This window comes from Eufriesea mexicana, unplaced genomic scaffold (assembly GCF_001483705.2).
Source record: "Eufriesea mexicana isolate 0111107269 unplaced genomic scaffold, ASM148370v2 scaffold1730, whole genome shotgun sequence".
Lineage (NCBI taxonomy): Eukaryota > Metazoa > Arthropoda > Insecta > Hymenoptera > Apidae > Eufriesea > Eufriesea mexicana.
This window is the reverse complement of record NW_016909815.1, coordinates 52,828-77,355: the sequence shown is the minus strand read 5'-3', so window position 1 is coordinate 77,355 and position 24,528 is coordinate 52,828. Positions and strand designations below refer to the sequence as shown.

Here is a 24,528-nt window from a genome sequence, read left to right as displayed (position 1 = left end):
TCTTTCATTCAGCAAATGATTTACATTATCATTAACAGAGGCCAGGTTATAATTAAATTAATCTCGAAAATGGTTTTGACGGTTCATCGCTTGCATAAATTCGATGTACAAATTCTGAGAGTGTAGCAGCTTGAACGAGCACGGAACGCTCTTTAATTTCCCTTGCCCTAGCAGAGGCCAAAAGCTGAGATCGTCTCCTAGAGGGAACAAAGAGAAGGAGGCCAAGGAAAAGGAGGTAACGCCAGACCAGCGACTGACTAAAATATTCTAAACACGAGGATTCATTTAGATAGTTCACAATATCAGGATTCCTTGGAACTAATAAATCCATTATATCAAAATTTTGAACTCATAAGCACGAACAATTTCTGAATTATCGTATATTACTATAATTTTTAATATAGAATTTATATTACTAATTTATCATCACAACTAGCTTCCTTCTACGCATAAAAGCCAGTTATCAGAACATTTTTCGATAAACCCTTTTTCATCCGAAAACAAGGAACGAAGGAATAAAAGCTTCCCTTCGAATCTCAGCTATTCCTCTTGTTCTTGCCAAAAGACGCGACGAAAGAGGACAGAAATAGAAAATAAAAGGAATAATCACTCGGTAGACCGTGGATAAATAGAAATCGCGTCGAAACGAAGACAAATGTAGATGAAAATAACGCGAACGAGGCAGACAGCGATGATTAATGATGTGATATGAACACGTTAGTGCGGATGAGGGTTTCGACGGGACGTACCAAACAAACGTGGTGGTCACGCATAACGGCAGTTGCCTGTACGTTCCTCCGGGCATCTTCAAGAGCACTTGCAAGATAGACATCGCTTGGTTCCCCTTTGACGACCAACACTGTAAAATGAAGTTCGGATCCTGGACCTACGACGGCACCCAGGTACACTACTGTCTCCACTAAACACTAAACACGCTCAGAGTACACACAAAGCACCAAATAAGTCTTCTTTACTGGTCCCGAATTATTCGAACGGTGCATCAAACGCGCCATTTCCTTGGACGGTTCAAACGTGGCTTCGAAATTGCCGCCAATGGATCCGAAAGCGATTGGTCCACATTCGACGCGTCGTCATGGAGAGATCTGTCGTCTGGGTCACCTAACACGCGAATTTTATCCCTGGAGAACTAAATAAAATGGCATCTTCATGGACAAAACCGTCTGTCTAGGCTGTAAACCAGTTTGCCAAGTGATCAGGATTTTCCGGGAATTTTGAAAATTAACGAGAACCGTGTATTCCTAATTTTTATCCAAATATCGACTGATCCGTGATACGTGATACGATAGACCAAACGATATACATAGTAGAATATTAAACAAACTAGGCATTCCATTATCGCGGCTGAATAAACCATGGCGTCGGTAAACTGACGTGCAACGTTTGCTCTGGCGGCGCTAGTGTGTTACGTGACGCTGATCCATTTCCGTCCGGGAGAACGAGGTTCATCGAATCGTTACTCCTTGATAATTACCTTCAAATCGAGTCGTGTTGATAAACAATTAACGATATTCCAGTAAAATCTTCATCCATCTTACATCCGCCACACAATTACGTTAAAATATTAAACCAAATCTCTTTGGTTCCAATTTTTTTCTAAATTTCGGTTCATCCGAGTCAGTTTCTTTTTAATTTCGATATATCAGGTTTAAACGAACCAAGTTCATTTTACGAAAGCAAAATCACAGATCCCCCTGATCACTCGGCAAACTCAGGCAAGGATTAGACCATTAGACATGGAAACAAAGAGTAACGAGCATTGTCAGCGTCAGCGCGACATTCTTCACGCTGACTGGCAGACATAGTGATTCATAACTCGGGGCGTACAGTGACAGGAATCGACGACAATGGCAACGACACGCGGTTCTCTTCGGGAACGTCTCGTTTATTGCGCGCGTCTGTCAGGTCCGGAGAATGGCTGGACGAACCCTCTCCATGCAGGTGATGCGTCGTTAATGGAAACGCGTTCGGAGTCCGGCGTCGGCACCGACGAATCCCGATTGCCCACGATATCCAGGCCCGGTGTCCTCTCCAGTTGCCAGAAAGAAAACGGTCCTCTTGATCCTACGCCCATGAGCTGCCTCCCGAGGCTTCTTTGTCCGACACAAGAACTCAGTGCAACACAATAGCAACGCTCCATAGATAGCCGTTCATTCTCACGCTTCGTAGCTTCAGCTCGGATCTTTATATATAATATAGGTATATTACATATATATGATACGATATTATATTATATTCTTTACGTGTATATGAGACATAACACGCACATGTACCAACATATGTGAAACGTCGAGAGGTGGTGGAAGAAAGGCGCCAGCGATGCCATCCGATGGATATAGGGACAGGCGATGTCCTCTCTCGCTGTTTTCCCCCGTTTCCCTTTTATTTTTGCATCCAGACGAGTCAAGAGATTTCGCTCGGCTTCATGGCTATGGGTTCGGAGATGGTGGAACGACGTGCTACTCGTGATACTTGCAGACTCCTCGGTATAGGGTCGTAGGTTGTATGCAATTCTTATTCGAGTAGTAATTGTGTATCTCGTCTGTGGGGGATGTCTTTTGATTTGTTTTGCTGACACTTGTGCTACGTAGGGTCGTATATTGTATTCAAGTCGTATTTAGATTGTGCATATTTAATAATTTTTTAATTTTTTTAATTTTTATATGAAATTTTTATATTTTATATGGAGTCCACGCGTTCTATCTAGAGTATTTTGTGATAGGGAGGGTTTTAGGTCTTATTTGATTCACATTTGGATTTCGTTTATGTTTATTCGGTTGAGATTTGTAAATTAGTTTAAACAGGTTGCAGATCGTATTTAATTTTTTCGTTAATTTATTGTAATTTATTTTATATTTATTTTTGTATTCGTTAAATTATTAAATTTCATGTAAAATGCTTTATACTCGTGTAATTTTAATTCGTGACAGGATTTAATTCGTATTTACATTCTATATATTGATCATTTTTTTATATTTAATTTGATATTGGTAAATTAATTCGATTTACGTGAGATATTTCGTATTCATTTAACCGAGACTTGTAGTAGGGGAAATTAAAGATTGCAATTAATTTATGCTTCAATTTTAATTTATTGTGTATTTAAATGTAAGTATTTGATAACTCCTCTGTTTGTTTCCGTTTTGGATAAATTAATACCCTCCATGCGGAATATTTTGTGTGTATTTAATTGAGGAACTGTTGGGAAGAAACGTGAAACTTCTGCTGTGTATTTTTCAATGCTATTACCGGTGTAATTAACGGGGCAGGATAATAATGTGAACAACATTCGAGTGTAAGGCGAATAATGCTTGATAATTTTTGAAAAATAAGTACTACTTTACGATTAAAATGTGGTTTAACGTTCAACGAAAAATATAGGTTATTAAAAGTATGTATACGATGAAAATGGTAAGAAGATTTTGTTCTGTTCCCCTATTTCGAATTAGTAATTCTGTGAAATATTCTCTCGTCGGGTTGCCTTGAAAATGATTCATAAAATGTTTAATACTGAACCAGGAAAAAGATTTATCTAGGCTCGTAGAGAAATTAAACGTTAGATAACTAAGATAGCACTATCTTTTACTTTCTAATTTTCACTCCCTCGCGATAAAATAAAATTGATTACCGAATAATGAAAAATTAATGCAACATTTCCTTTCATTCTAAAATATCTATTCGTATTACAAGAAACGAGTTATCACAACAAGCTGGATTGATGACTGATGACGAAATTGATGATTCCTTATCGCCTGAATGATACACGTTTTATACATTACATCGTTGACTCCGCGTTATTAATTATTAACGTTTCAATACTAATAATTATATATACAGCTGATTAGAAATTGCACAAATTTTGGAAACAGTAATGTGAGAAAAATTCCAATATTAATAGTCTTTGAACTATTATTAATCATTTAGTCATTCTTATTCCAAATTTGTTTAATATCGAAAGAAATGCAGGAATTAATTTATCATCGAGTTTTAAATACCACAGCATGCAAATTCACAACCACGAATATTTTCTCTATCGATATCTCTGCAGAATAAGCGACAGGTCGAAACAACTTGCTGAAATTTATTCCTTAACACGTTGACTGCCACGCAAATTTTCACGATTCCGGTCTAAGAAGCCAATTTAATTTAATTATGTTATATTATTAAAATCTTTCTTTATAATACATAGTAATAATCAAAAAGCTTAAAAAATGTTTTTCTTTCTTAAAAAAAGCATGTTACGAATTATCTCGTACTTGGGGTGCAAGATTGTTTTAAAAATGATCGCGAAGCATAAAAATGTTATTCTGCATGAATAAATTTGTATAGACTTTTTTTTTTTTAATTATATTACAGTTATAGTACGGGTTTCCTCGTAGCTATGCAAATATGGCAAATAACGAAGGGACGAGATAACTCGTGGTAGGCATTCTGGGCAAGTAAACAACCTACGAGATACCTCGTAGTTGGCAGTCAATGTGTTAATTATGGCAACGATGGTTAATTACATTTGATGACTTTTTTTCCTGAGCAAGACGAAACTTCGCGATCCTTTTTCGTCTCCGTACATATTTTTGAATAAACCGGTGAATTTTCGAGTACAAGCGTAAACCCCGTAGCTATAGGCCCCGTTTATCAAAAAGCACCACGCGGAAGCTTCCACTAAATCAAAATGCCATATCCTGTCTATTCTCCAGACTCGTCTCCCGCGGATTGTCACGCTTTTAAACGGTCAAACAATTTTCTGCTCGGGAAAGAGCCTCGCTACGAAAATGTTCGCGATAAAAGCCCTCGAAAGATTTATTAATTCCCGAACGTTGCGATTTTATTTGTTTTACCTTCCCCCGCCCCGTCCGCGTATCCTTTTTCAAAGGAACGAATAAATAACGTTACATCTCGCGGATAAAAACGCATTGACCGGGATGCACGCTGTTTAATCAAAAATAAAATGTATTCCAGCTATGACCGTTTAAACGTCTCTGAATCCCGATCGACCATTTATTTCTCCACTCAGAGGCTATCCAGGCTGCAGCAGAATGCCGATTAACCGGACAGCCAGGTCCGATAAATCCGCAACAATGCATCGGCTATCGATTACCCGGTGCAGGCTTTTAGACGAATGAAAGGGCAAACAAACTGTTAAACGATAAGTTGCCCGGCTGAAAAACCGTAACAAGAAAACGGCGATTCCCGATAAGAGTTTGTATTAACAGGATCTAGTGTCGTCGCTCATTCAGACATGAACGTATTCGAGATAATCGAAAAAGAGTCCTAGTTAAGTTAGGGGTCCTGGAAATCACTGTTCGCTCCTTGCTGGTGGAATAATTAACCCTTATCTGTCGCAAGTTACCACTCACGTGACAACGGTACTTTCTCGCTGTGGTCGTACGTCACTTGGGGGGTGAGAAACGGAAATCTTTAACGTATCAGCTACAACCTAGCATATTTACCGAGAATCAGCTACCACCTAGTGAGAATCACGTGTAAAAAGCTAACGTCCGATAGTACTTGGTTAACGTGTTAAGTGCCAAGTTTAGCTCGGGTCCAGCCGGTCATCAGGGACTGGCTAGGTCCAAAAGGTGCTAAATTCTTCGCCATCTTTGGACCTAACATTTGGGAATTCCTGTTATAACGATTGGTACAGTATTTCCGAGTTTTATGAACATTTCGCCATGTCGGTGGACAGGCTTGACAGCCGAGTCATCATCGGGCCTGTGGTCATCGATTGGTACAGTATTTCCGAGTTTTATGAACATTTCGCCATGTCGGTGGACAGGCTTGACAGCAGAGTCATCATCGGGCCTGTGCTGAGCACTTAACGTGTTAACACTCGGACGGTGGACTACGCAAATGGGGGTACTGGGTCCAATCAGACCTCAACGTAAACTCGCGTAAGATCGTGTATAATTAACTATTGGATTCACATTGAATACCATCGAGAAATGCATTTTCTGATCCGTATTCTCTTAGTTATCGCTCTATCACAAATAAATTGTACCGAGTAAGTTAGCCTATTGCGTCTATAGTGAGACCTGACCGGACCCAGTCAGGCATAGCCGTCCGAGTAACACTGAACCTATCACTGTTAAATGCCCCACGAATAAACAAAAATCTCCAAAAATATGGAATAACGAGAGATATCGAAACATCGAAGAAAAATGGCGAATGTGAGTGATCAGGCCCATAACGTCGAACGCGGAGTTTCGAATGAGAGTTTAAAAATCGGCCATTGGGGTGAGTTTGGCGCAAAATTATTTAGACCGCGCGAAACAGCCGCGTGTGTTATTTAATGCTAAAATTCGTCGTGACGGTCGGTCGATCGCGGATTGGATGGGACAGACGCTGGAAGAGAGATGGCGTCGGATTCCGCGAGCACGTACTCGCAGCCGCGGTTCGGTTAATTGTATTCCACTTTCAGGGCTGGTTACCGCGCGGAAACGCGGCGACAGCGCGAACCGTAGGCGAATTCGAACTCGTCGCGTTCAATTATTTCCGAATTGCGGCTAACTTGAGGTAATCGTCATTAACGGCGCGATCACCCGCTGTTATTGACGCGCCCGACGCTCGATCGTAAATTGGCAGCCATAATTGCAGCTGTAAGACGCTGGGTTCATTATCGGCCCGGGTGTAATTAATCGATTATTTCGTCTCATTGATCGCTTAATGACGTTACCGTTGGAATCGAGGGCTCGTGTCTTTTCTCGCGGAATTTCTTTTCAAACCCCTGAGAACGGGCCCCGGGATTTTTCGGCTAATTATTTCGTCCCGCTGCGAAGGGTTGGTGTAAAACACGAGCGTTGTACTTACAGGACTCTTTTTTGATATTTTAACCACTCACGGTGGCAAGAAATTCTCTGACGCGTGTGCCAGAACGGAGTCCAGTGTTTCTGTAACAATTGCCCAACGACGTGTATACCACGTCGTTGGCCATTCTGTGATAAAAGCATTACGACGTGCGTGACACGTCTTTCCAGCGCAAGTGGTTAACACGTTGAATGCCACGACAGTTTTATAGGGATTGTTCGAGGCGTCACGATGAATTTTCTATTATGTGATACATATAATGTTGAAATATTATCTGATAGATAATAGATAAATTAAAATGTATAACCATATTTCACATATTAATTGCGACGGGGGTCACCGTTGAATCAACGATAGTAATAATAAATATTTCTAAATATTGACAGTTGCTTAAATTATATATATTTCTATTAACCCTTTGCGCTCGAGAGGTGAGCTTCAGTTACCATTTCATAAAATTTGGAAGATAGATATTAATTAATATATCAAATTTATTGTAATGTAGCAGTGTGCGAGGTATCGAAATCAAATAATTCTATAATTCTATTATTATACAATTTTTTATTTACTGCTCAAAAAAATATCGGCAATTTTTTAGTAGAGAATCTTTGAATTTTTACTCTCCTTCTTTTAGGTAAAAAATCGTCGAGTGCAAAGGGTTAATCAGGGCGCGCCGGTTACCGGTGACCCCCATGGCATTCAACGTGTTAAGAATGGAGATGATTTGCTGGAGAGAATTTTTCGTGTAATCCTTTCGTTCTATTGTATCTGTATAATTCTTTTATCCTCTGAGGGTGGAGGCTGGTTGTTTCGGAGAATTCTTTGCGGAATTATTTTACTCCGAAGGACTATTGTAGAACACGAGTAACGAATTTATAGAATTTTGTTCTATCTTCAAAGTGTAGTAGATAGGGAATTTTTCGAATAATTTTGTCACTCTGAAAAGCTACTATAAATACTACCATAAATTCTTTTTTCATCCTCATATATGAAATTTCTTTCCATTTTCCAGGAATAATTTTTGGAGACAATATGTGGTATAATTCTTTCGGGATACTATAAGGGATACAATAAGATCCAAATGTTTCTCACCAGCTTATCATTTCATTGATTCTATATAATTTTGACAGAGGGGTAGAAATATTTATAGAAAAATAAAGAGCAATTATGGAAAATAAACTTTGCAGGAGAATATACAGATTCGGCGAGTTTCCCTTAACAAAATATTCCAGTGTTACAGTGTATTACAGCTGGTTAAATTAAAAAATTTGCAAATTCGCGATATTATCGGAAGAAAGTGTGCAAAATCCATTTAACGTCTTCCACGGCACTACAGCTGAGATAGTCGCGAAATGGTATAAACTTTCGGCCGAATCCGTCGTAACGAATAGATTAAATTATTGGCAAGGGGGTCGATATGTCGTGGCATAATTTAGTTGCACTGGGGTATGACGGTGTTACGTATAACCAGCGTTTGTAGTTTCTTCCGTGAGTAGATACGCGCGATTCGACGGGGCTCAGTCTGGCAGGTTCCATCCAACGTTAAATCTCGTTAAACGCGCTCCTGCTCCACTGTATCCGAATTTCGGAGAAGTTGAGATAATCGCCGTTAATGGAACGACGTTGGCATGTTGCAACACGCGACAGGATTCTATCGTTAATTACGGTATTTTCGAGATTCCAAGGGTACCCGTTAATTTCTCCTTCGTTTTACCTTCGACTTGGTTTCAATCTTACAGGCATACCCCAAATTGGTGGGAGCCTGTATGAGTCTGTACGAGTCTATCAATTTAGAGAATGACAGGGGTTTTCTGTGAGATAATTGTACTTGGTGAACGATTTTTTCACGGTTGTTTTAATAATTGGAAATTGGATAAATAAACGGATAGGAATTGGGTAGAAATTATTAATGAATTATGGGTGCAGAAAATAGTAGATAGAATATATAATTTCTGACATAGGGAGAATTCATTGAGTAATTAATTGCTATTTAATTGAGAATTATTATAGTATTCCTTTCTTTAAATATTGGAAGTATTATGCAAATCAGAAGGTACAATGATCTAATAAAAAAATTGGTAATCATTGATGTGAAGGGTAAAAGGAATTTTAATAATAATTTCAAAATTCCGTGTTATTAAAAAAAATTTAAAAGGTAAATTATTCTTGAATTATTCCGAAAAAAATAAATTTAGCAAATGATCGTAATCTTTAAAATTACGAATCAGTGAATACATGCTCTTACATAAAAATATTGAAATTAGTATGTACTTATTTCATTTCTTTTCTTCTTTTTATTATTGAGAATAGTATATAAATCAGAATATACAATGATTTAATAAAAAAAATTGATAATCATGGGTATGAAGGGTAAACGGAATTTTAATTATAATTTCAAAGTTCCATGTTATAGAAAAAAATTAAAAGGAAAATAATTCTTCCATTATTCTAAAAAAAAGAAATAAATTTAATAAATGATCGTAATGTTTAAAATTACGAATCAATGAATACAAGTCCTTACATAAAAATATTGAAATTAGTACATACTCATTTAATTTCGAAATTATATATTGCCACGGTAAGATAGATCTATACTTCGCCTAGTTAGCTTCTGGTGACAAAAATTGCAGCAAATGTGGTAGTTAATTTACATATTCGAGACAGGAAGAATACTCGAGTTCTATATATCTTCGCGCAGTTTCTTCGTTTGCACGCAATTTTCGTGGAACAATCGGACGAGTCGGTTCATCAAATGGGAAATATAGCCGCGGATCGGGTGTGCAAATTCGCTGGAGCAATGTCGCGGCCCGTGACGTCCTGTTACTCAGACGTGAAATGATAAATTCATTTCGCTTAGCACTCGACCTGGACAATTTGCAGCGGCTGTCAGGCTCTCACGTTCCAGAGCGCACGCGAAGAATCACACGGTTCGTTCTTTATGCGTTACAGCGTTATCCGCGTCGTGACACGAATATGGAAGCTGCGACACTGCCACGATGAAGTCTGCAGAGATACGTCTCGTTAAATACAGTTTACCGAATTAATTCGAAGATTCTTAACACGTTCACTGTCACGGTAGTCACCAGCCACCGACGCTTGTCTGCTTTTTGAAAATTTTAACGAGCTAATTAAATCGAGAGCATTTCGTTGTTTGAAAAATAGCTCTGAAATGAGTCGAGAAATGAAGTCTGCGTTATTTTTTCTTTTCCTTCGTCGTATTATTTGATAATTCGTTATACTCTAAGAGTAACGGAAATTTCATTGTGGGCCGAACGAACCGTATAAAGAGTGGCTGTCAATGTGTTAATTAATCTCTATCTGTCGTGGTATTGTTTGTCCACGCAGGTATTATTACGGTGATGTATGTAGTTTAGATGAAAATTTTTGTGTGTAGTGTTAGATTTAGGTAATGGTAGGTTTAACGATATTGGGTTTGAATGAGGTTTGGATTGGGTTTAATGGTATATTAGATTGAATTATTTAGAAAAAGAAATAGAAATTGTTGTTTATTAGTGATTTTGTTAGTTAATATTTTTGAAGTAGAATTATTATCTTCGGTGAAAGGGGTGTGTTTTTTTAGGGTTGTAGTTGTAGCGTAGTTTAGGGATGTAGAATTCTTTTTAGGGTTGTAGTGTCAACTATGGAGTGCACTGAGTTAATACACGAAATATGGTATAATATTGGGTTGGCCAAGAAGTAATATCGATATTTTGAGTATCTACTACATACTAATGATTTTATACATTATTTATATATTATTTATACTAATTATTTCAATTTTCCAATTTTTTCCCATTTTCAAGTAGCATGCGGTTGTATTCTAATAATATGTTAATACTTTTATTAATAAATAATTTCAATAGTAAACTAGAGACACTGTTTTAATTTTAAAAGCAAAGGAAAAGAATCTAATATTAAAATGCAATATTACTCATTGGCCAACACAATATTATGAACGTAAAATAAAATTTCTAAGTAGTATCGTTGTTAATCACGATTATAAATTTCCTCGGGTGCATAAACACGTGATAATCTTCGTGCTCGGTTTTTCTGAAAATGAAATATGATTTTATATTTTGCATACAGAAATTTCGAAGTTGCCATCGCGAAATAAAGAATCGTATCTGTTAACCAGCGAAGGAATTATGTATCGAGAGGAAATGAACGAAGGAGAATAAATATTAGACAATTCACCACGGCACCGTGTATCTCCATTTACCAATCAGAATCAATTTGAAGCGAACGAAAGCAATTTCGTTGCCACTGCAATTCAATTCGTCGCGTTTGAATCTCTTTTTGGTGTATAGCGTTCGTCCTAAAATTCCAGCTATTTGTTTAAATCGCTCTGAATCGGGAAATATAAACTCGAAACTAAATGCACGGTATTATTTCACTATTCCACTCAACACTTTCCAAATAAATTCGCCGAGATTAATCGAAGATTATCATCCGAAATATGTTCTTTTATTCCCACGTCCCCGAAAAGATTTCCTCGGGTATTTCAGTTGAACTAATAAATATCGGAATTTTATTTGTCACGTATTTCGTTTCTTTTTAGAAGCTCATAAATTGCAATTCTTAAATTCTGGAAAAAGTCTCAGTACAGGATTTTTTGATGCTCCTTTTAATTGTTTCCAATTTTAAGGTATATTATCTTGTGCATATATATCTTTCAGATAAAAATCACTCGGTATTTTGTTACATGGAAGAAATTGATCGTGGAATAATTCTCTAATTTTTCCTGTAAATTTCAAATCGTTTATAACTATAATTAATTATCTTATTACTGTTCTACTCATTTCTAGTATGCAATTTAATATGCAATGTTAATAAATTATCGTCTAAAGCTTCCCAAATTATCTCAAACTCTAGTGTATAATACAATACAATATCTTACATCCTAAAATGGGGAACAAAATTTTCTTTCGCAAAAGAATACCCAGAGAAAAATTTTCTTTTACAAAACAATTTCCAGAAAACAATTTTCTTTCTCAAAGAATTTTCTCAAAAAAGAAGTACTCTTTCACGCAGAAAAATGATCTTTTCACGCTTATTTTTTGGTATTTTTTTATCCAAATCTCGGTTCAGGAATCTCTTTGATATCTACAATTATAACCTCGCTCGGATCGTACTTTTAAATGCAGATTCATTCGGGGAATGTCTAAAATTCCGGCGGGGTGACAATTCGTGGACGTTTCATCTGGAATAAACAACGGCACGGAATGGCTAACGCGTCAGAAAGTTCGATAATCACCGCAAACGGGGAAAGAACGGCCACGATGATGGTGCACGGGAAACGGAAGCGAAAGGTGGAGGACATAAAGAGGGGATTTATTGTTCGAGTCGGTATTTTCCACACGACTGTCGATCTTTCCGCATCCGTTGAAAACACGTCTGAGTTATTTTGTCCGGAATCGCGTGAAAATCGCGCGCGGCCGAGATCTCGTTTGAGAACCGCGCTGTCCGCCATCTTTGATATCCTCTTATTCGGTTATTTGTATCTACACGAGGTTCTTTATTTTTATATTTATTTCCGCCCATGCGACTCTTTGTTCTGCATCAAAATTTAGTGGCCGATCGAAATCGTCGTTCACGGCATCGGGGGTGAAAATAGAGGGATGTTTAATTTAATTTAAAGGTTTAAAATTGTGTGCAAAAACGTCGATTTTGGATTTAGAGTATCGAGTAAATAGTATATGCACGGAATATAATGGAATATATTATTTACGCTGTAGCGAAAGGAAAATCTTTGCGACCGACTGTACACCTGCGCGTGTCTGATCAATGGTTGACTCGAACTACTAGCACTCTACGCGTATGCCTTATACACGCTTACTTCGGGCTAATGCTAAATCTACCGAAGATAGGCATATACCTAAACATAAATACAGTGTGATGAATATAATTATTCATACGTAGACATTCATCTCGTATCCGTGTGTTTGCATGCGTGGTAATAAGAATCGATATATCCATTTCAGCGAAAATCAAAATTCAAAAGCAAAAATATAAATTTATTTATTCTGTTCTATTCTGTAACTCTAATCTTGTTCTTATTATTTGATACATGTTAAATGTGTAAAAATTCGTGCGTTAAATAAACAATCATAATCCACGGTATCTTGAATTTTAATCAGAAATCGAACCGAAATTACGAGAAGATAACGAAGTACCAGGCAGATCTGCGATACATAAACTGGCGATAAATATTTCCTGGCCACCGGTATTACTCATTAATCCCGACGTGTAATGCAATTTATCACACATCGTGGCGAGAACGATGGCCACCCTGTAGTGTTAAACAAAATTCGATATTCTAATTGAGGGAACATTCAAGTGTTTATCGCGACGAGGAGCACATCTCGCGTGTATGAAATTTATGCAAATTCGCTCGATAGACTTATTTATCACCGACTGGCTGTATCGCGGCCGATATTTAGAGTGCTTGTTTGCTTTCGATCGTTCGCGATGCTTCGAAACGCAATATCCCAAACATCGCGTTGAAAATATCGCTCAGACACGGTCGGTGAAATGGGTGGAGTAGGTGTCCGACGAGTTTATCGATACACCGAAATCTCCAATTAGGAATCAACGTCTGTAAAATTCACCTCAGCTCGTGGGAAACATTGGCTAAAAATCATGGATTTTTCGCATTTATTATTCCTCGTATTAATCGTATCAGAACTATCACTGTCGTTCCACTGGCTAACAATTTGAGACTCCAAGAGAGCTGTTCTACCTCCGAATGTTAGGATATCGTTTCAGTTTTACGATTATTTTATTCGATTATTTTATTCGAAGCCTCGTTGAAACCTAGAGGGTAGAATATTTGGCAAAATCACTCTCGAGTGACTTGGCACAACTTGCGTGGTAACTAACAGCACAGCAGAGAAGCAGCTCGCTGTAGGCGAAGAGAGGGAAGGAAAATGTGGAGTAAAATTTTCTCATTCGTGGCTTCGTTGTCGAGGAAATCGAGTTCTTTCATCGCACGCTGCTCCTATTTATTGTACCCTGTAATTGAAAATCTGCTGCGAGATAAAACGTTCGCTTTTCGAGCAGTTTATTTACTTTGTCCGTAAGTAAATCGTCTAGTTGAACGCACGTTTGTCTAATCGATTCGCAGACTCGATTTTCGAGAAAGCTGAATCTGGGGGAGCTGAGGAGTTCACTTTGCATCTTCAGTTTGCTTCTTCGTGTACTATCAGCTAGGGTTCGTTATTCTGTAAGGTATAATAGGTTGCGAGTTTAGTTATTTCATTTTATTACGGAGATTTTAATTTCTATATATTATAATTAATATCTATTTCTTATATATGCTATTTTGGAGATGGTGGACCAAGAATTGTCATTAGAACTGGAACTGCGTCGTTCTTGGGTGAAGGTTGGATCAATTTTTCGTTCCCCGTCGTTTTAACGCGAGAGAGGACTGTCGTTGACGATCGCAGTAAAAGAAGTTATTAAATCGAGGGGTAAGGGATAAAACCGGTGTCAGAGACATTTAATGTTCCGTTCCACCCACTTTTCGAAGGTTTCACGATTGGCTGGAGTATAAATTTCGATAATGTGCACTCGTTTAAGCGTGAAAGGTCTGCTTGAAAGCGGTGTCTAGCGACATCTTAACGTTTCAGACGATTTGCTATGCGTGCAGAAACACACATCCACATCTATCCTAATTATCTCAGTTTTCTCGGGAATCGATATTCCTTTCCACCATCCGCAATTTCTTAACAGAAAACGTGTCTTCCTTTCTCGTTATTGCCGTTATGACATGCAGAACTTGTTCTGCGAGTCCAATTCTCAAGACCTGCGAACCTAACCTAACCTAACCTCTCTCTGTGCCAGAATTCCAAATTGATTCTAAACTTCGTCCAAATTCTATGAGAAAATCTCAGTCTCTCGAAATCGAACTGTCTCGGTACAAATTAGCGTGTTCTCTGATCCTTGTCCCCTAGAACATGTCTGTATGTGCCCCAAGATCATCTCCAGACCCAAGAAGAGCATATAGGAAACGGACTATTAAAATGAACAGAATAATCCCTAAAATTGGGATTATCAGTCGATATTCGCTCAGTTATCCAACATATCGGATGCTCTGTGATCCCAAAATAACACGTGTTAAAGGTCTCACGAGACCACTCTCAGAGCTCAGGCCTGTCGCGGATATAGGGGTAGTCATAGCGCGGAGGCATTAGAGCTCTAGGAGCATGCATGGTCGGAGGAAAGGACGCACGCATAACAAATCGACGAACGTAGTCTCGGCACACGAATTGGCTCTAAATGTGTTCTAAATGTGTCGAACATTGTACGTACACTGGTGTCGGCAATCACCCCTTCGGGTAGAGAGGGGCGCTACGATGGGCTGATGTCGCTTGCCGGTGTTCCTTGCTTTCACGGGCTTGTAACTACGGGACATATCGAGCGAGCTTTCACTATATTATATTATATATACGATATATACAAATAAGACCATGTGCGAGAAGCGAAGTTAATAGACGAAGAAGGGAAAGAAATAGAGAAAGAGAGGGAGAGACAAAGACGAGAAAAGGAGCAAACGAAGGAAGATATCGCGACCCACCCCTCAGCCAAACCCCTCGGGAATATACGATACATATATGTACTACTTGCCCCCACCCCAATACCAAGAAAAACTCCTCGTGGAGATGGGAAAAAAAGAAAAGAGAGAAACCAACACAGATAGCGGACGTAGGGGTACAGGATGACCGAGTACACAATGACCCAGAATATACTTATACATGTCTCACACACAGATACATCGACGAGTCAAAGCAGGGACCACGTGATTATGTCTGAGCTGGAAATTGCGACTTCGCATGGAACACATGTCTACGTCGCTCTACTATCGACTCTGCACCGATCATCCACGATTCCAACAGCCGTCCCAGAGTCTTCACCCTCACCTCATCCCGGTGTCTATCCAGCCACTCTTGCTGTCCGCTTTCGAACGTCATCCTTCTTCTTTCATTTTTCGTATCGAGTCGCTGGGTCTTGGTTCGTCGCTGCTTTCACGTGAAAATCGTACCCCTCCAAAAGCATGCCTGCGATCATTTCACACGTGTCCATCGACAACCGCGTGCATGAAGGATCGAAGCTGCTGTTTCGCGGAGGAAGGTGAGCGTATCGCGTTTAGAAACGCGATTTTCAAACGTGGATCGAACGCTTCTTTCTATCACTGACCGTGGAAGAAGTGGTTTCGGATTTGAATCCGAGGTTTGCATCGACGAGAAGATGAGACGATGAGTAGGGAACGTAGGAGCATGCTTTGTTTTTAGAGATCGTTTTGCGTTTTGTCAGTTTTGCTTGGATGAAGTTGAGATTGTTAGTTGATAATCAGATACTTTATAGAATATACGGATTTTCAATTAGAACGTTATTTGAGAAATTGTTGATTTTGGTGATTGTTGAGAGTTACTGATAGGGTATCATAGATAACACTGTTGTGGATAAATGATCGTAATATTTGAGAATATTTTTTTCATTGCGAGCAATTTTACTAATCATCACTGTCATGGACATGTTTTCACAAGATCCTAGAAACCTTTTACTGGTCTTTCTAAAATCATGAAATTTTGCTGATGTATTTCATTTCGTAGTGGACAGAGATTGAACTCTATAGAAAATTTATCTAATAAAAGTATACTATACTTATTTTGTTACAAATCATCGATGTAGTTTTCATTAGTTTCATATAACAAATCTTGTCATAAAATCTTTTTACATATACCTTCAACTACCGTAGGAAGAATAATTAATAGCATGTATAGTTTAAGCATGAGAACTTCTAAGCTTCACTTACTTCTGCTTTCTAATTCAACACAGGATCTTTTTCTTCAAGGTAACCAGCTGACAACGCGTCTTAAATTTGTATGAAACACGGAATACTTAGAAAAACAGGAAATCTGCAAAAATTTCTAGAGCCTTTGATAATTTCGTGAAATTACCTGCTTCCTTTTCTACGAAACAATTTTCTTATCAATCGATACACCCTACATAGTGTTATCTATCGGTACACTGTCATCAACATTTACCAATACTTACAAATTACCCGAATACAAAATCAAAAGGTAGTTAACAAATTTTTACATCAACTAAATTCAAGGTAACATCAAAATTCCATAGGGGTCCACGCATGATCGATAACATCGATAGCATCGTCAATTCGATTTCACGGTATCGATATAACTTCGATATCGACTGTGCACTGTCACTTTTTCGTGCTGACAAAGTTATCGATCACGTTGGACCCCTCGAGACCTGTAACTCTGCATCAGTGAGATCCAAGTACAACAGATCTTCGACGTTCCCAGTTCACCCAGAAAGGAAAAACAACGCAGACCGATCGAAATCGTTCAGTTAGGAATTGCAAATACTCGAGTCCGTGAAATGCCAAACATGGATCACTTTTCTCCAGCGAAACGACTCGTCCTCCTCGAGGCTCCCTTGGACTCTCGAGGAACGATCTCGCGTCTCAGCTTCAGTCCGTGTCGTTCCAACGAGACTCCCTGCGAATACCAGCAACTACCTGCAGCCACAGCTAGACTAGTCAGGCTTCTTCTTTGTTTCCTTTTTCGACCCAGTTTCGGTTCTTTCGTCATTTTCGTTTCCATCGTTGTCGGGCCGTTATCTCGATGACGGGATCCTCGTGTCCCTCGATACTGCCGGCAACGGCAGCAAGACAGACACGGGGATCAAGTTATTTGCAATCTGTCGATCCGTTGTCCAGAACCCAGGCGAAGTTTCCATCGTGGAGTCGATAGCTGAGTGACGTTTCCGTGCCAGCCTGTAGCGAGCTTATGCTCTTGAAATTCTCCGGTCTACTAGGCACTCATGAGGCCTGGTTCGGCAAATCGATTCCACGCGACGACGTTTTTCTCGATTACCTTCATGGAAACGGACGTTTTAGCAGTGATTAGACACCGTGACGTTTCTTCGTCCAATTTCTTTTTCTTCTGTCTTATTTTTGTATAAATTTCCGATTATTTTTCTCTTCGCTATCTATTTACTCACCGTGTTTTGACATCGACGAGTCGTTATTGAACGAAGAGTACGTTACGTGATACATTTTTCTGATAAATATCTTGTTTCTATCTACTATTATATCATCGTGGTTGTTATTAGCAACGCGATATATTTATCGGTTTCTCGAAAATGGAAAATTCACGAAGATAAAAGGTGAACGACACGAAGTTCACCTCTTTATGGACTCGCTGATTTCGTAAGTATGACGATAACGCCTGCAGTGTGTAGTTGATCATGTTACTTAGTGAAACGATATTATTTTTCTTCTTTATATACATATAAATCGATTTTTCTCCCTGTTATTCTGTGTATAAATAATTATTCGACTAAGACGATAGATAAGTGAATATTTCGGATGATATTTTAAGTATTTTTCACTCGAACAGTGTGGTTTGTTACTGTAGCATTATATCTGCATGTATTCGGCTCTGTGTCTGTGTGTCTAATTCTATGTGTATATATATATATTTATTTATTTATTTAATAAGGTACGAGACAATTCGCATGACTCGTACAGAAGTGCACCGAGAGGTATCCAGAGTACCATGACGGTGCATTCCGAAAATACGAAATTGAACGCTAGACATGAAATACGAAACGTCTGGCAAGAGACAAATACCACCTTTATACGGAGTATAACGAGAAAATCGATTTATATAGCGAAAAAAAGGATACGAACCCATTCACAAGGAACGTATCTAACAATTCTCTGCACCGGCGCCGCTATACTTGCGAAAAATGTGAAGTCATAGAGGGATAGTTTGTCATGCCGTTCACTTTTTCCTCTCTTGTTTTTTACATCTTCGATCAAACTATCGCGATACATCTCCGGTCTATAACGCACTCTGTACCACTTTTATTTCGTTTAGAAACCGATAACAACGTTCTACCGATGAATCAGGGTTGCCACGTATAATAAACACAGTGCAAAATTATCTTTCCCATATGGAACATTCGGAACTGAGTCCATCAGTCGATTATATAAACCCAAGAAAGTATTACCAGTTCGGGATATTCACCTCTGCAAAGAAAACCAATTGCATATTAGCAAAATAAGGTCATCACTATCAGCATAGTAATTATAACAGCAGCTCTCTCCTCTGAAAGTAGCACGTCAGAAGACCCCCTTCAAGAAAAAGACGTTAAGGACACGAAATGAAAAATAAAAATCGACGATAAACGAATAACAATTACGTTGTCCAGTTGCGAGTAAATTAAAGTCAAAATAAAATGGCGGCGGATTCGTGCGACTCGAGTCGATGAGCGGTCGTGTCTGGCTATTCCGACGAGAAATACTCGATCCGGTTAGAATCGACTAGTGAATCAATTTACCCCGTCGATGGGCTCGTCGGTGCGTTGGTAACGAGCGGGTAATTAGCGTTTTACGAGAATTCCGGCAGCGGGTTTACGACTGTCGCAAGACTGCTGATAGACAGCTCGTAAATCCGTGAACTGCGCCAGCCATGGCCACCGTTTACCTACCGTATCTGATCCACGCTGTTAATCATAAACTGTTAATCGCGTTTATCCACGACGATGCAGCGGTTCGCTCCGCAACACAAAATGGAAACCGACGAACAGGCTTCACGCGATGGAGGATGCGTGTGGACCTGGGATTCGAGAAAATTGCTCGAGCTTAGTGATCGATGGAGAGAAAGAGAGAGAGATTTATCAGAGATAGATTTGTCATGGTTTTTGGAATGGTTGATTCTTGAATTGATTGAAAATTCGAGTTGGACTTGAAGACAGAGAGCATTTGAGTAAAGCAGGGAAGGAAAAGTTTGAAATTTGTTAAGTCTTTGTATTTGGGGAATTTTTTGACTCGGTTGACTTGGGAATAGCAGTAAAATCTTGCAGTGGCAAATTTCGAGTTGAAGAATTTTCTCTTAAGGGATGATTAGCCCTTTGCGGTCGACAGATCTCAGCAGAACAAATTTAGCGTTTCGTAGTTACTCTTCTGTACAGGATTTAAGGATATTAACCCTCTGCACTCGAGGGGTGACTCTCAGTCACCATTTATTTAGATTCTAAAGATCGGTGTTAATTAATATACCAAATTTAAAATTAGACTAACGATACGTGGAATGTCGAAATAAAATAATTCTACTTACTAATTTGCATACGATTTCTTATTTACCGTTTTAAAAATATCCTTATGGCAGAAAGTCTTCGAATTACTATTTTCCTTTAACGAAATATCGCCGAGTGCAAAGGGTTAAAGCGCACAGAATTTGTCGAAACTGATTTGTGTTTAATACTACTTATAATACGTGAATATGCAAAATTTTTAGTTTCTCTAATTTTCTGTAAATTTTTGTATTTTTTGACTTGCCAATGTCCCCACTGTGGGACATCGATCGCAAAGGGTTAGAGATATCTATGGATCTATAGTAATCTTCTCTTCTCTGTCTATGTCGATGATAATAAAATCGGAAATGAGCTACAAATTATCAGTGAATGTTCATGTGCTTTAAAATTTGTATATTTTTCTTGAGACATTTTCTTGCAAATTTCAACTCAATTTAACCCTCGTAATTTCATGTATAGTATCTTATGTTAATAATATGATTTGCAAATTCGTTTCTCGTAATTTAAAAATGGGAAATTATTCAATACTATGAAGTATAGTTAGGTTTGCAATGCTGATTCTTTAAAAAGTCTTCTTGTTTCACGAAATATTCAATAATATGAATTATTCTGAATCTGAAAGTCATTTAAATTCGAAAACGCGTAAAAGCAAGATGAAAGGTCCAGTGAACATAATTTTAAGATAATTCTTTTTGGAATTATCAGTCGTTTCAACACAGCCAGATGTTGTATTTGTTTAGAGCATATGTTCAATGTGGCTTATGTTTATTTCAACACACGCTTAAGCACGTTTGCTCACAAGTTCGTATACGAACATTTAGATAGTACTTTGATGTGTATATGTATATTATTATTGTTATTTCATAATTATTAATACATAGTTGTTCACCAGATTAGACGTATACGTATTCTATTGCCCAGAGGGCAATAATTCTGTAAATCTCAGAAGAATTATTCTTCTAACCATGTTCGACAAGACCTTACCCTGGTTCTGACAAATATTACATTCCCCATAGGTTATGTAATTTCTATGTGACACATAGAAAACACCTTAAACCTCTCTAGATAGTCTATTTCCCCTGTAGAAGTAAAACAATAATACAAATTCATACATATTCCTTGACAATTTTATTAATACTTATAAAATTTGTAAGATTTGATGCATAACATATATATACACACACGCACACTTTGATAATTTTATTGATTAAAAAAAATTTATTTAGATTAAAAAGAAAAATATATCGCGAATGTTTACATAGATATGTGAACCTTACGAATTTTATTAATTTGTCCAAATTTTTGGCGAAGTTATCTAGTCAATATTGGTACAGATAGAAAATAGTCGAAACGTAAGAAAATATATATAGAAATATCAGAAGTCTTAAGAAAATATTCGAGTATCAGCGATTCACTCGAGGATACGGACTACGAACTCGTGAAATTGGACATAAAGATGGTAACGCGTAGATCGGAGAATGAGAGTAGTTCCAATCACTCTAAATGGAGAGACTGTATCACATAGGGGAAATCGATGAGCTGCTGTAACCAGTACGTATTTGTACGGATCAAGATACCACGTGTCTAAGAGCCCGTTGGACCTTAAGCACGCTGTATAAACTGAATATCAGAGGCTCTACCTGGTGGAAGCATATCTGATTCAACAAACGATCGAGCTTTTGCACCTTATAATACATTACTCGCGCAACTTCCACGAGAACTAGTAATACTTTCCACGAGCCTTTCGCGTGTCTCTTTAGCACGATAAGGGATGTAGTCTCGCGCAAGTCCCTAGGGTGGGATGAAACGGAGTGGTCATTAACTTGTTATGGACCAGTTTTGCACGATGAAGCCACTCCTTCTTACGGTACAGAACGTAAATAACAGGATAAATAACTGTACGTTGTTTTTGGTGCATAATGGAATATTTAGTTCGTCAGTTTTTTAAATTTTATTTTCCTGTTGATTTATTTTTTTCTTTGTTTTATATCTTTTTTCTTTTTCCTTTTGAAGATAGCGTTCTTCGTTCATCTTTGGAATCCTGTTTTGTTCCTTTATAATTCTCCTTTGTTCGACAGTTGCTTTTCTCGTACTCGAAAAGTACTGTTTCGAAAATATGATATTACTAATCTATATTATCTATTAAGTATCTTAAGCTAACCTTTGTGACTTGAGGAATGTTTGCTACATGGAGATTTTCAGGAGCAAATGTTCACTGGCTAAGCTTAGGCTAAGTACGTATTTGTTTCGCACACATTACGATCTTTTACCACCGGAAATCTGGAAATTCGTGTTTGGTAAATAAATAAGAGTGAGCTCCATGAAAGATAGAGGTACTACTAAGTGGATCGTCGAATCGTGAATTGTGAAGTTTCGAAACATCGTCTGTATCGAGAAAAATTGATTCTAAACTCCGTATTTTTAATATAGCAAGTGGAAACATAGGAATAGCAATTAATTTTACGTCGTTCCGTCAAAATCGTAATTTTCTCACATACGTTAACGCAGTGTATTAATTATAAAACGTGTCAGCGATGAAATACAAAATTTTATTAGCGACCGTAGACGAAGTAGAATTAAAATACAGCAGAATTCGAGCTAAAATCCAAATCATGGATGATAAAATATGGTATTAAATTCGTAATGCGTTACAAAGGGGTGTTTGCGACTTCTGTCCGCGTTGTCTCGATCAACGATACATTTGCTTCGATGCTGTTCGGTATGCACTGGCCCTCGAGCAAATCCGTAAATGCTATCACAGATTTTCGTTTTTGCGGGATTTATTCGCGATTTTAACGATCGGTCGACGTAGCAGGTGTAGGAAATGCCAGATGCCTTTTTAAAACAGTTGATTCTCGCTATACCACGACTTTTTCCCCTTTTTTCCTTTTCTTTTCGAGGAGGATTCAGGATATGCAAAGCGACGCCAGCGCGGTTTTATCGCTACATTTTTGTCCTACCTTCGAGGAAACATTTACATTTCGTTGCATCGTGGAAACTTAAGTTGGAAGCTTCTCGTGTCCTTTATTTTCTTTTATTTTTTTAAGATCGTGCGAAAAAAGTCTGTTTTCAAAGAACGTTTGTGGAATAAAAATGGAGTCGGTTTTGATTAAATATTGGTAGATCGACTTCCCCTTCTTGAGAAATTTGTAATTTATTTTTGGGTAAAATGGAACTTCAGCTTGGAATTTTATTTTATTTCTATTAGTATATATATAGTTAACAGAAACTAACAAAAATTTATTCAACAATTTATTTAAGAATTTGCTATAAATTTACTTGCATCGGTTGTCTAGGATTTGTGAGAATTAACACTCGTTAGAAATCCTGCCATCGCAGTGGGAAGCATAGTAATTACTATTTGAATAAAATAATAATATACAATATAAACTTCATTCTTCATTTTGTTTTATTTAATTATTTCTAAAATAGTAAGTTTCTCTTCGTTACTCGAGTCTACTTATACCTCTTCTCTTGCTCATCTAAAGTTGTTCAAAATAGTTTCTACCTGCTCAAAATTATATTTGTCAGCCAACTAAGCTCTTCCTGTATTCCCATACCAATTATTAAAATAATTCAATGCAGAGCTAGTATGTCAAAGTTTAAATACAGACACATTCAAGTTAGTCCTCTGTACCATCATCTGGATTAAAAAATAGCATAATCTATGCTTCTCAATCTTCATTTTATTTTATTCACCACCTTGCTGTTATAATTCATTACTCCTCCATTTGTAATACTGTTATCGAGCACGGTACAGTTAGAACAATAATTAATAATTATCTTCAATCGATTAGAATCTCTTTCTTTATGATCAAGTATGATGCCCAGGTCATGGAGGTTTAATCTTTCTCTGAAACGTGATTCACTGTTTCCATTTTCTCGTACTAACCTCCTCTACAGTCTCTGTTATATCGAATTACATCAGGTACATATCACGACTATTCCGCGATGACACCTGGTCGTCAGTTAGTCGCAGAAGCAGGACCCAATCATTTCCTCGACATACCTCCTTTAATCTCTGTCGCCATGACGCTGCTCACAGCCAGCAAACATTCGATGATCCAGCGACGAAATTTTTCTTCGACCAAGGATCGAGCAACGCGAAATAAGCGACCCACTCGATACCTAAGTTTCACCTGTTGCACGTGTGTTCCAGCGTCGCGACGTCTCGAGATACTTCACCTACAGCCACTCCATTCTTTCCTCGTTCGAACGACGAGGCCACCGTTAGCCCAGCTTCGTTTCTTCTCGCCTATCTTCCACTTCGTGGCAGTTCGCGAGTCGGAGTGGCTGCTAACGTTTCTACGTATTCAGATATACAGCAGTTGGATAGAGTCAGATCCTTAAAACGCTGGAGTGAATATAAAGATATTGGAGGTGAAATTGCCATGCGTGTTCTGCATTTGTCTGTTACTTGTAATTTTGTTTATTGGTGAAGTTACAAAGTTTGTGTTTCTTTCGAACAAGGTAAGAGGGAGATGACAGGGTGCTTAAATGTATATTTTACTGAGAAAGTTTAAATATTTTGTGCAGTACTCGTATTATTTAATTAATGTATAAGATGACCCGAAGAAATCT

General features: G+C 38.1%; 1 protein-coding gene across 1 annotated transcript in view; it reads left to right on the top strand.

Annotated features, from left to right (window-relative positions):
• LOC108548572 (neuronal acetylcholine receptor subunit alpha-7-like) overlaps nucleotides 1-24,528 on the top strand; it is a gene marked incomplete at its 3' end in the record, with an annotated part of 147,379 nt that overhangs the window by 109,477 nt on the left and 13,374 nt on the right. Inside the window, exon 3 of the mRNA XM_017901581.1 lies at nucleotides 722-902. Within this exon, the coding sequence (XP_017757070.1) occupies nucleotides 722-902 (181 nt within the window). The remainder of the gene's footprint in view (nucleotides 1-721; nucleotides 903-24,528) is intronic.